The following is a 13,793-nucleotide window of genomic DNA, read 5'->3' as shown; positions in this document are numbered from 1 at the left end:
AACTGTATTTTTCAGGACAAGTTGGCTGACGATTCTCTAGTGTTCCATATATAACTAACTACCTAGGCCAAATAATATAACACCTAACGTTCAAATAAACCTTTCCACTTCGTTACCCGCCAATTCATCACACGTTAAAATAGTTAGCTGCACTCCCAAACCTACTAGTCTTACTCTCACCAATTCTTTCTTCTTCACAATAGACCAGTAGCTCTTCTTGTCTCTCCCTACCAATTTCTACTACTCTCTCTCTCACAAACCAGTTTTCATTTTCCATAGACTGTGCAAATGTACAGAACGGTGTTGACACCTCCAATTAGCTATTCTCAGAGTCAGCAGCGGCGAGAGACTTGGGCTCGATTGCTAGCTATTCTAACCATTTGGCTATGTGGCATGTAATTTGACTATCTTCTTTAAAAAATTGATTTTCAAAGTGACCCTTCAATCTCAAACATGTATTTTGCTTTTGGTTTTTGCAGTTTGTGTGAGTCTCCGATATGGGTACTATGGGGACTATCAAATGGTGCTTGGACCAAGCTCGTCGAGGTTGATGCAGGCTAGCTCTGTATTTGTGGAACAAGTTGAGGTTAGAGATGATGATAAAAGGGGGGTCTTTCTTTATGCCTTTTCGGAGAAGCCTGAATTGAGCTACCAAACAAATTGGAGTGTCTCTGAGTATGTGATTGTTAGATCCTACAGCCGCAAGGTATAGCATATAAATTTTTCCCTTTTGGTACAGTTTATTTTTCACCTTTTAGAACACAAATTTTTTTGAAAAAGTTGTATCTAAAAAAACGTGAAGTTTAAAATGGTTATAGTTTAGAAAAGTGTAGTTTGAAAGTATCTTAGCCTAGAGAGGTTAAAAAGCTTTTCTTTTTATATTTAATTTCAGGGATTTTCCTCCTGGTTAAACAAAGGTTCGACAATTCATATGAGATGGGAAGCTCCAACTAGTACATTAAACCAACTTGAAGTGGTTATGATTAAAGGTCCTTTCAACTTCAAGAACATTCTCTCTTAGATTTCATCTACAATGTTGAATAAATCATGTAACAAATGGATACATATATTTACAGGCGAACGAGATCTCCAAACTTTATTGCCAGAAGTGACAGATTCCACTGACTTCCTTGCACTCCATGAGCCAATCAGCGGTAACCAATCTGCTTGTGCAATATATTTTGAAGCAATTTGAGTTTAATTTAGTGCTACAGTCTTAGAGAAAGAATTATGTGGTAATTTCCATATATTTTAGTCTTGTATTAAGAGCTCATAGGTCTTAAACGAAAGGAATTGCTTTTAAATTTTGTACTATTAATGTGTTCTGTTTCTTGATTGCAATATTCATGAACTGAACTGAAAAAATGTTGTGGAGACAAGGAGACAAATTTATGAATATTTCCTTTGCATATTTGGCTAGGTAAAGAAGTTGAATACACCATTGAGGAGGATGACAAGTATTACATTGGTGTCATAAACTCGAATAGTAGGAGCATAATTATGAACATGGTTATTAATGTTTCGGCAACAATGTATGATACTACTAAAGCTAAGAGCAAGTGTTCAACAGAAACAGGTTCTTGCCGCCTCAGGCTTGAATTCCCTAACACTCACTATGTCATACTGACCACACCTAACCATGTAAGGCGTTTTCTCTTTGCCTCCAATACAATTTGCTCAACTAATTAACAAATTCCCCAAACTAAGCCGATAAATTTAATGCAGGGGAATCTAGCAGGATGGTACATTGAGCTTTCGTTTGTGGCACGTGTAGTAACATACATTGCAATTTTAGGTACAACATTGGATAATGCTTCTACTATTTTCAGCAATTTCAACTTCTTTTGTGATCTTATGTGTGTTAATTTGCAGGATTTATTGTGATTGTTGTTTTTCTGATCCTAAAATACCTTGGAGCCTGTGAGGGTGAGAATACCATAATAGACACAGAGGTAACAGAAGTAAGGCACGTAACTGAGACTGACCCCATAATGCCGGCAAAGCCAATTCCATACACATACGGAACAGGCGAAGAAGATGATGATTCAGGAGATAGTAGCTCTTCAGAGGAACTATATGATGCAAAATTGTGTGTGATTTGTTATGACGAGCAGCGCAATTGCTTCTTTGTTCCTTGTGGCCACTGTGCCACTTGCTATGACTGTGCACAAAGGTACATATATAAAGAGTCATATTCTCTTCATTGTCCATTTGAATGCCACCTTTTACTAAAAATTTAATTGCTTATTGCTGAAAGTTGGTTTAAAAACAATGTTTTAAAAAGTTATACATAAACAAATAAACTAAAAAACTATAAGAAAAAGCTATTGGCAAACGCACACGAATTAGTATTCAATCTTTTGGAGGTTTGATTGGATCATTGGATGCATTTTGCAGGATTATGGAGGGGGAGAACAAGGTGTGTCCAATATGTCGACGGCTTATTCACAAGTTGAGAAGATTGTTTCACTCTTAAAAGCTAAATATTTGTGCTTGTGAAATTGTGATTATGCTTGAGAGGAGATTTTTAGTGTAGGTAAAAGATTATTTTTTGTGTGGAGAAATGAGTGTGAATACTTTGTTGTGCTCAAGCTCATGGCCTAACTGCTTAATACGCAGCATTGAGTTAAAGTTCTTGGGTTAAGCTTCATGGAAGTGAATCATTTTCATTTGAATTGACATTGAACACAGAAGTATGCAGAATTTTTCTGTTCACACAAGAATGGTTGTTTTATGTGCTTTTGTTTTCCAATTAGTCATTGTGAATTTTGCGTATGATCTAAGGTGTTTGCTATTGCTGGTTGAGTTTCAGTCACTTCCAAAACTAACGTACAAGTTCAATTCCTAGTCACAAAGAGGAAAAAGAAAAATGATCAAATTTAAGTTCTTTTGCTTTTTGGCTTGAAGTTCTCTAGTTGTAGGAAGCAACAATTTCATTAGAATTGAGGACATTAAAAAAATTCAAGTACTGATTAATCAGTTAAGGCTTTTGAGGTAAGCACTAATTTGTTAAGGGGACAGGTGCTTTTGAGTTCCGAACTTATTTTTAATATATAGATCAAATGTCAAATTTACCCCGATCTTAAATTTGTTATCCCAAATAAGCCCTAAAAAGGAATTGGGATTCCATTAGTACCCTTGACAAAAAAAATTAAAAAAAAATTAAAGTCCTCAGTTGTCTTTATAGACTAACTTTCAAGAAAGAAAAAAAGTATCTTATAAAAGGTTTTATGATACGTCACTATCTCCACGTGATATGAGATAGTGATTAAAATAAGAGTTACGCACTTGTCTTTCAACCCACACAAAAAATCCTTAATCTTCCGCCTTCCCAATAATCAAGATGATAAACAAAATTAGAACAGTCCGCCCAACCCACTATGCCTGCATTTTCAACGATTATGTGTGACTTTTGTAGCTCCAAAAATCTGTTCATGAATACAGACAGTTAATAATCGTTGAAAATGTTAACTAATAGATTTGGCAGTAACAGTTTATATATTTTTAATCTAAAAATATTAAGCTTTTTCAAGGAGGGAATGGGGATTCGTACATGAGGGCCAAAGCTTAAAACCAAAAAAAAATTTATGAAAATAAAAACTAATATCTATTTCATATTCAACAAAATATTACATACAAAATAAGTATTTTTTAAAAATTTCATATTACAAAACACATCAACAAAGTATAAAATACAAAATAAGTGTTTCTTATTTTGTGCACACTTTTTGTTTAATCCATATTTTTTTATCTTGTTTTTGTAGTTAAAGGGGCATGAATTTTATTTATTTTTTTCTTTTCTTGTAGGTCAATATCTAAATATTTTAGATGAGGAAAGACAAAAATAAATAAATATATATATAAAAGAGCAGATCTTAATTTTTTGTATATCAGTTTTATTTTATTTTTAGCTTATGCGCATATATTAGCTTCTTCTTTTTTTTCTTTTTTTTTTTTTTTTTTTGTGGGTGGGTGGGGGAGGGCCATGGCCCCCTCTGCCCTAGTGTGGGTCTGCTCCTAAGGTTTTTATTCCTGGGAAGAATAGAAAAAGAAACAATATTTTTTTCAAAGTACTATTCATATGACGTGAAAGAAAACAACTATATGGATTAGTTGAGGCCATTTTTAATTTGTGATTATGAGTCATGAAAACAACATCAAGCAAACGTGTCAAATTCCTCTAAAGATCTTCTCCCCAAAAAAAAAAAAAAAATCTTCTAAAGAGTCAAACTCATAAAAGGAGAAAGAAACAAAAACTATATGAAGTAGGGTAAGGTGATTTTTTTCCCTTCATGGTTAGGAAAACACCATCAATTAATGGTATCGAATGATTTTCATTTTCGCAATTTCATCAGTAACCAACACAAGTCAATAAAAAAATCCAATAGTTCCAATCTTATACCTAGACTAGAGTGGAGCTGTAAAATATATATATATATTAAAAAATGAAAATAACTAATGTGTTGATTTTATCAAACAGCAAAGAAAGAGAGTGTAAAATTTGAGATAGAATGCCATTTTAGTATTTTACTTTTTAAAAAACAACTTACTTGAGAGAAAATCATATTTGCCAAGCAGTTAAGGGTGAGTTTGGCTATAACTTTTAGCTTCTTGTCTCACTTTTATTTCAAATCATTTAACTTTTAGTCCTTTGAGAATAAGCTAACTTTTAACTTTTTGTCTTATATTATGCTAATAAATTATTGAAAATAATGTTCCCAAACAGACACTAAACATTCTCGAAGAAAGCTTATTCTTTATTTAGAAAAAAGAAGAAGAAAAAGAAAGGGAAAAAAAGAAGAAGAAGCTTATTCTTGGAACGACTTGAAATAATTTCCCTACTAAAGTCCAAAGAATGTCGGAAGAACCACATAGCTATGATTGTCGGACATCACTAAATGATATATATTTCATAGATATCTTGAGCATGCAGGTATATATGGTACAAGGCCTAAGCACGCATCTTCCAACAAGGGCAAAAAAAATCTTGAAAATGAGTAATGGTATAAAAGGTGATATCGACGACCGTAATAGCTCCATATCCCTACCTGTCTGCTCTCATGTGTAATGGGTATATTTTGTGATACACGATGTATATTTGATGCGCACAACTGTATGAAGTTGATGCGTCCAGCCAATAATTTGTCTAATTGTCTCCGGCTACCATTGGCTACAATTTTGAATTTTCACCATATGAATGGATAAACATTCTGCTGTTTTTTTTGGACGTATGGATTATGTCTTGTTGAAGAAGTCATCATCACTACCACTTGTATATTAGATAAATTAGCTTTGGATTTGCCAAACCCATCAGCAAAGGGTAATGTATTCCTGCTATAATGAACTAGATCACCATGAGAGACTTAATATCTTGTGAGAGCAAGTATCATAGAGTAAAATACATAGGTGCCATATATATATGGCAATTTGTATAAGACTATAAGTAGGATATTTCAAAAAACCAAAATTATGAATAGGAATAAAATAATTATTTCATTACAAAATTTTCTATTCTCAAGTAATTAATATGGGATTTATTCTTAAGATGATTTCTATTTAGTATTATAAACAAATGGAAATTTAGTCCATTTTATTTAGGCTTCTAAAATTAGCTTGTCCAATTCCAAACATACCACCTATTCCTCAATATATCGCAGGAGTTTATTAATTGAAGGGAAAAAGCTTGATAAGTTTTAATAGAAGATCCATTAACCACTACACACTTTTGGTGCAATGGTCACTCTACAAGTATAAGTGTTTGTAGGGTGTGGAGAGTAAAGGCTCGAGTTCAAGTTTCTAGGAAAGAGTTTGTCGGGGACGTTTTTGCAACAAGGGCCAAAGATGTGATATTAGCCCAAATATCCCCTTGGGTTCTTTAGAAGTGTTTATTTGTGGAGAATCAAGCCCAAAATTCACAATGTATAGAAAACAAAGGCTAATGGTGCTTTAACAAGAGAGAATCAAAATGCTAATAACAAAAGTGCAAAAAAATCATATAAACATAACAGGTCTGAAACTTCGACCCACAATCACCGAGAAGAGGAAATTGAGAGAGGTTGTGAGAAAGAGAGGGAAGGTTCCCTTGTACCCATATTTCCACCCTTAAGGTTCGGAATCGTGAGAATGTTTCCTAGCACAGTGGGTCTTGACTCTCAAGTTTTAGCTCTATGGGGAAAACATGGTTTAACAGGTCTGAAACTTCGACCCACAGTCACCGAGAAGAGGAAATTGAGAGAGGTTATGAGAGAGAGAGAGAAGGTTCCCCTGTACCTATATTTCCACCCCTAAGTTTCAGAATTGTGAGAATGTTGACTAGCTAAATGAGTTTTGGCTCTGAAGTTTCAAGTATGTGGATAGAACGTGATTGGTTTCTTTTGAATTTGATTAGGGCCTTTTGTATTGAACTTGAGGTGCTCTAAATGACTGGTTTTTGAGTAGTGGAAGGGGTTTTTATCCACCATGATACTAATTTGGTGTTTTGGTTTAGGTTGCTTTTGTTTAGGGAAGAGTTTAGCATACTTTTAGCATGATTTTGGAAATAAAGTAGCTGACTCCATTAGCAATTGTTTCCTTGTCATTGTAGGCTTTTGATAGCTACATTTGGTGGCTACAATAGGCTAGCTAATTAGTTTAGGGTCAGTTGTGTTTTTGTGTGGAAAATGAAGCTAGGCTGAAAATTAGGGGCACAGTCACCCAGAGCATAAAAGCTCTTTTGAGATGGAAATCTTGGATACAAGACCTTCTCCATGAGTCTAAAGTGCTACCAGCGTCCTTTGCTCACTTGGTAGCACGTATGTGTTGGGCTCATGCAAAAAGTCCGAAAGGAATTGACTCATACCCTCCAAACCACACTTTCTCAATTTCTCCCAATAAGTTGCATGGGCTTGGGTCATACTTAAAAGAATAAAAATATAATATAATACATGAATTGAGCCCACAATGAAATTGGGCTTAGTTGAATTGGGCTTGTATAAAATGTGTCGCAAAAATGGGTATCAACAGAGCTTCACACACATGTACAATTAGATTAGGTTAGAGTAGAATTTCTATCTTGGATAAAAAAAAATAAAAAAAAATAAAAAATAAAAATAGAGGATCTATTAATGGTTCTCATGTCTATGGTGACTTTACCTATTGTGACATATATTGTGAAATATTTCCTTAATAATATATTATGGTATATGTAACATCAAGTTATTCAGCAAAAAATAAAAATGTGACATCATGTTTGCGTTAATTGCGGCTAGAAAGTAGAATACTTCAGGAAGAAAAAACCCAGAGGTCGAGTCAGACAATGCAAATCTTGGTTGGTTTTTTCACCCCTGCAAGCAAGAGATTGAACATATATATAATTTACCTAAATAAAAAAGAGATGCTTTTAAATATTATAAGAAATTTTTTTGATTATTGTATATTATCAATAGCAACTAAAACATCGTACAACCAAACGAAATCACCAAAGATGCTTAGTTTCCTATATAAACCCTAGAAGAATTCGACATAATTCATCCAAGCCATATATCAATAAAGTCCCTATTGCAATTACCTCACAAATCTGTCTATGGAAATCCCATTGTACTACTACGTTTTGCTCTTTCTCTTCTTGTATATCTTCACAAAACATTTTGTCCAAAAAAGCAAAAGACTCCCACGAAGCCCTGCTCTTTCCCTACCCATTGTTGGACATCTCTATCTCTTCAAGAACCCCATTCATCGAACTTTTGCTAAACTTAACAACCAATATGGTCAAATACTATATGTTCACTTTGGCTCTCGCTCTATCCTCCTTGTTTCTTCACCAACAGCTGCTGAGGATTGCTTCACAAAAAATGACATAATTTTTGCAAACCGCCCTCGCTTGCTTGCTGGGAAGCACCTTGATTACAATTACACTAGTATTGTGTCGGCCTCATATGGTGACCATTGGTGCAACTCGAGGCACAGTGCCGGCTCAAGGCCTAGGCAACTTAGGCCTAGGCCTAAGGCCCCACAACCAAAAAAAAAAATTCCCTACTAAAAAAGGCCCCATTTCTATTTGTAAAGGGCCAAAATTTTATAAAAATATAACATTTTTTTTTAATAATTAGTACTTTTTTTTAAAGTGATGTCAAAGATACTACAAATTTTACTATAGATTCAAGTTTAAATTTAATTAGCATGTCACCAATCACATAAAAAATTAATTCAAACACAAATAAATTAAATTGTTGAATTTTATCAATTACAGTCATTATCACATTATATTGTGAACATTTTGCAGTATCTTTAGTATTTTTCTTTTTCATTTCTAGCAAGGCTTCCAAAATAAGAGACCAATAGAAATTAAAACCAATTGAAACCCTAAAATGTTTCAAAAAATGCTGCAAATGTGATAGATCATCAATGATAATTAATCTCCTCTAATAGTTTGAGATCTTAATTTTTGTAAACTAATATCCTACAAAGCCACGCACCAAATAATATTTATCTATCTCTTTCTCTTAAAAATAATATATAAATTAAAATTTAGGTTACAACTGTACTTAACTATGCATAGTTATATATCCAAGTTAAAGTAAGTTTCTTTTTTAAAAAAATAATATTTTTTCTAGTTCTTTTTGTTTAAATTTATGGTTCAATTATGATATTCAATTCTCTGTATGAAATTAATCTTAGTTTAATTATTATTATTCATCAATTTCTATATTTACATCAAATTAGTCTTAATTTAATTATTATTATATATATTTATTTAATTAATGTTTCACATAAAAATGCCTCATATAAAATTTCCGCCGCCTTAGGCCCCAAATTTCATTGGGCCGGCCCTGTCGAGGCACATAGCTTCTCTTGAAGTTTTGTCATCCCATCACCTACAAATGTTGCACGGAATTCATGTTGACGAGGTTTTTGATAGATATGAGTGATGCTAAAAAATACTACAAATTTTATTGCATAAATCTTATAAACTAATGTAACACTAATGACTAATCATAAAATTTAATAAAAAAAAAAAAAAAAAAAAAAAAAACAATTATGAAATTTTTGTTGAAGTCTGCTAATCATATTTTTTGTCAAGTCAATTTATAAACTTTTTCTAATAAATTTTTTGTTTGATATAGATATTAGGGTCCTTGCGGCCAATTGTGTTGTTAGTCCAACTTTTGTAAAGCCTAAACTTGCAAGACAAGTTATCTTTAAATATTCTTAGTTATATATCATTGAATAGTAAATATTAATTCACTCTTGCTCTCTTTTTACAAGGTTAAAGCATTGATTCGTAAACTTTGTGGAGGTTCAAAAGGTGGTGAGTTTCACACTGTGGACATGAAGGCTACGTTTTTGGGGCTGACACTGAATATCTTGATGAGGATGATTGCAGGGAAGAGGTATTATGGAGAGAGCGTGGAAGAATTGGAGGAAACAAGAAAGCTCAAAGAAATTGTGATGGAGACCTTTGAGTTGGGTGGGGCTAATATAGGAAATTTCTTGCCCTTTTTTAAGTGTTTGGACTTCGTGGAGTCGAGAAAAGGTTGATGATATGTCAAGGGAAGAGGGATAAATTCATGCGGGATTTGATTGAAGAACATAGAAGAATGAGGGGTAATTCTGCTTCTAAAGACATGGGAAAGACCATGACTGATGTCTTATTGTCACTACAAGAAGCTGAACCTGAATATTATACTGATGATATCATCAGAGGATTGATGCAAGTAAGCTTTTCTCATTTAATCCCAGTAAAATCAGAATGATCATCTCCATTTCAAAGCAGAGGTGATAGTCTTTTTGAAAGTAAAAACTTTTATATCTTACAAATCTAAAATGGGTGTTGCATTATTTTATATAAAATTTCCGTTATTAATTCAGGTACAATTTCTTAGGTGTTGGCAAGCATGTTAAAAAAAATATTTTTTTTGGGGTCTTTTAGAGCTCACTTTGATGAGTTCCATAGAAAATTGGAAAAAAAATATCGAGGTTCTCTTCATTTATATTACAAAGAATCCTAATGACGACAGGAGTTATCAATTGTTTTAAAAATCGGATGGTATCAATTGGCTTATGGCCATATCAATCTTTTACACGTAGTAATTGCCTCAACACGCAATGTTGTTATGTTACACCTAACAGTGCAGTCTGATGTGAAAATTTTTGAAATCTGGACTTATTGCAGCCTAATAGTAATATAGCCTCACTAAACATTATGAAGTAAATGGCATTTTTTTGTTTGTCCATCCCGCTCATGTTATCAGGAGGAGTGACACTTCAGCCGGAACTATGGAGTGGGCATTGTCACTCTTACTGAATAATCCAGAGACCATTGTGAAAGGCCAATCTGAAATTGACAATCACATTGGACAAAGCAGGCTGATTGAGGAATCAGATTTTGCAAACCTTCCCTATGTCCGTGGCATCATAAATGAGACACTTCGAATGTACCCAGCTGCCCCACTAATGCCACCACACGAGTCCTCAGAGGAGTGTACTGTGGGAGGCTTCAATGTCCCACGTGGCACAATGCTATTAGTGAATGCGTGGGCCATACAAAATGATCCTAAGATATGGGAAGAGCCTAGAAAATTCAAGCCAGAAAGGTTCCAATTCCAAGGTCTAGAAGGGCAAAAAGATGGAATTATATTGTTTCCATTTGGGGTAGGGAGAAGAGGATGTCCTGGTGAGGGCTTAGCCACAAGGATAGTTGGGTTGGCCATTGAATCATTGATTCAGTGCTTTGAGTGGAAAAGAATTGGAGAGGACATGGTGGACATGACTGAAAAACTTGGGCTCACCATGCATAAAGCTCAACCCTTATTAGCCAAGTGTAGGCCACGCCCCACCATGGCAAATTTCCTTTCTCAACTCTAAGAACATTTTTGTGGGCATTTGGGTTTTCAGTTCCAAAATCGACTCTTTATTTCAGGAAGATATCTTGTGCATCTGATCTATGTCTTATCTCATACAATATGTAGGATCTACTTTTTTATTATTTTTTATTCAAGTGATGATGCATATATACGGTTTACAAGATAATTAATTATTGCTTTTTTTTCATCAACAATGCAACCTAAGAAGAGAGTTTAGACTATTTTATTGGCTTTCGAGTCAAAGACAGCTACTGTCTAAGTTCTGGCACACGTTTAATAATTAGTTTTTTTTTTTTTTGCTGATAATATTAAGTATTTAGTTTTTATTTTAATCCATGTCCATTTAGAAATTACTTATTTAACTGAAATTGAAATTTTTTTGTTAAAAACATTGTAAATAAAAATAAAAGTTAGTTGAAATAGTACAGTGAAACCTATAAATAATATAAAAAAATGCAGTAAGACTATAAATAGTACATAATAGCAAAAATAAGTTAAATAGTAAAATAAGCCGACTTTTCAAGCCATGCCAACTGCAATGTATGTGTGTTAAGGAGCATTGAATTTGAATTTTAAAAAAAATTCGCTAAATTAATTGCTTGCGTACAGTTGTTCAAATCCTCGAGGTTTCTAAATATAATATATTTTTCTCACCATTCAACAAATAAACAAATAAATTTGCAGAAAAATCTAATTCCAAACATACGCTATGAGCCTATAACTAATCCCACTAACGATTGCTCGTACTTGGATTACTGACTTGTGTACTGGAGTCAAAAATAGAAAACCTTAAATTTGGATAAAAATTTTGAATATTTTTTTTAAAATATATGAAATTTGGTTAACTAATTTCAACATATCCAAGAATATTAAAAAAAATCTATACTCCTATTCCATGAAATGCATTTAACATGTTATATACAATAAGTTTAAATTGTTATATAAGTTTTTTTTTTTAAATTTTGAAATATAATTATAATGCCTATATTATTTAAACTTGAATTGAAGGTAATTTTTTGAATATTTGTAACCTATCAAAATTTTTTTTTTTTTGAATATTTGTAACCTATCAAAAATTTTTTTTTTGAATATTTGTCATTTTTATTGCTTTTTTTAGAACCCATATCTCTAATTTCTAATGCCTACTTTGTTTATATTTTTAAGTTGAAAACTAAAGAGTTTAGCCCAAAGAGAATAAATCTTCATACTTTTCAAACAAAAAATTAAGAATAATAAATGATTTTTTGAGCCCAAAACTAAAAAAGGCAACTTATAAAAAAAATCAATTTAAAGTCCAATTAATCCAAAATTGATGGAATGGGAAGGGGCTGGACCAAATTGGATTAAAATGGATCAAATAAATCGAAATGGACGAAATGTACATTGATGGATCTAATTGGATTGAATGGGACAGAGTGGACGAATATGGACTAAAATGTACCAAATGGACTGAATAAACCAAAGTGAATGAAATGCTACAAGGGTGGACCGAAATGGATGGAATTGGACCAAAATCGACAGAATGGACTGAATAAACCGAAGTGAACGAAATGCTACACAGATGGACCGAATAGAACCTAAATGGACTGAAGGGATCTGAGTAAACCAAGTGGACCGAATTGGACTAAAATGGACTGAATAAACCAAAGGGAACGAAATGCTACATTGATGGACCAAAATCTTGCATACCCGCATTTTCAATGATTAAGTGTAATTTTTCTAACTCGAGCTAGAGATCTGTTCATCAAAATATAGATAGTTTAATAAAATTGAGATGAGAATAGAAAAGGTAGCAAGAGAAACAAGACAAAATTTAATTAATATAGTTGGCCATAACAATTATTTAAAATAAAAAAATTCCTTTTACTTCTGTGAAGAGTAGAAATAGCAAAATAGTTTTAAACTAATCTTAATGAGTTGAAAGAAAATGGGAGCAATAGCATATCCCCTGCAATTGACTAGGGTAAAATCCTGGCAATAGAACAACAAAAGAAGGGTGTCTAAGTCTTCAATCCTGCTCTGATCACCCAACCTAGCTTATTCTTAATTCATTAAAAAGGAAAAGAAAGAAAACACACACACACACATATATATTCTTTGAACGTCTTGAAATAATTCCATTTTTAAAAAAAAAAATTTCCAAGTCAAAAGAAAATTAATTAGCAGAATCACGTAACTATGGTTTTGGAAAATAAGTTACATAACTAGATATATAATTGTGCAAATGATATTTAATTAATAGATATCTAAGCAGGTTTATTAGAAGACCTTTAATAAGCACGCATCTTCCAAGTCCAACAATGGCAACAATTTTTTAAATGAGTAAATGCTATAGTCTCTCCGCAAAACCATGTGAAGCACAATGTCTTGTTAATACGTACATAGTGGCAATCAACTATGTGAAACATTATCAATTATTTTCGATAATATGAAGCCGATGCTTCCTGCCACGCTCGGCTGAACCCTCGATAACTTGCCTCATTGTTCCCTACTTCCAATGGTTATAATTTTATATTGTTTTGTGATTTTGGCTCGATAAGGCGATAACTGATGCAGGAGATGCAAGAAAATTATTATTTAATATTATTTGTATTTGCAAGTTATTTGTATTTTTATGTTTTTAGGTCCTATTAGTTTATTGGGCTATTAGTATTTTAATTTGGAAGCAGGGTTATTTCTGTAATAAGGCAATTAGGGTTTCCTAGCCAATTTGAACTAGGGTTTAGCAATCCTTTATAAGCAATTTATTGTACTCTTTGAGGAGTAGTTGATATTTTGATAAATAAAAACAATGGCCGTTTGGTCTTTCTTTGATCTGGTGCTGACTCCAGGTCTACCCTAGGTGCTGACTCCTAGTGGTTTTCACGTTTGGTGCTGACTCCAAGCAAGGCCTAAGTGCTGACTCTTAGGTCATATTCTTTTTTTTCTTTTTTTTCAATTTTTGGTTCTGGT

At 33.0% G+C, this 13,793-nt stretch overlaps 1 protein-coding gene and 1 pseudogene across 2 annotated transcripts; both read left to right on the top strand.

The window, feature by feature from the left end:
* The first annotated feature begins 215 nt into the window (after positions 1-215).
* LOC142638183 (E3 ubiquitin-protein ligase APD2-like) lies at positions 216-2,778 on the top strand. Of its 2 annotated transcripts, none has more exons than XM_075812206.1 (8): positions 216-395; positions 480-706; positions 893-989; positions 1,077-1,154; positions 1,421-1,641; positions 1,726-1,795; positions 1,873-2,173; positions 2,398-2,778. In XM_075812206.1, exons 2-8 carry the CDS (start codon positions 521-523, stop codon positions 2,474-2,476), a joined length of 1,032 nt encoding a protein of 343 aa, XP_075668321.1. In that variant the 5' UTR covers positions 216-395; positions 480-520; the 3' UTR covers positions 2,477-2,778. The 2 variants fall into 2 exon arrangements, with proteins under 2 accessions (XP_075668321.1, XP_075668315.1); XM_075812200.1 differs by having other exon boundaries at positions 225-391.
* A 4,783-nt stretch (positions 2,779-7,561) lies between these two features.
* LOC142632863 (cytochrome P450 81Q32-like) lies at positions 7,562-10,842 on the top strand (annotated as a pseudogene).
* Positions 10,843-13,793: the final 2,951 nt, after the last annotated feature.

The sequence above is a fragment of the Castanea sativa genome, chromosome 1 (assembly GCF_040712315.1).
Source record: "Castanea sativa cultivar Marrone di Chiusa Pesio chromosome 1, ASM4071231v1".
NCBI classification, from domain to species: Eukaryota; Viridiplantae; Streptophyta; class Magnoliopsida; order Fagales; family Fagaceae; genus Castanea; species Castanea sativa.
Note: the sequence above shows the minus strand (reverse complement) of the source record. Positions and strands in the feature narration are given on the sequence as shown.

Excerpts from the sequence above, each read along its gene's own strand:
- LOC142638183 (XM_075812200.1), top strand. The coding sequence starts at position 289 with ATGTACAGAACGGTGTTGACACCTCCAATTAGCTATTCTCAGAGTCAG. Across the intron at positions 392-479 it reads TCTAACCATTTGGCTATGTG|TTTGTGTGAGTCTCCGATAT; the intron begins GCATGTAATTTG and ends TGGTTTTTGCAG. Across the intron at positions 2,174-2,397 it reads TGCTATGACTGTGCACAAAG|GATTATGGAGGGGGAGAACA; the intron begins GTACATATATAA and ends TGCATTTTGCAG.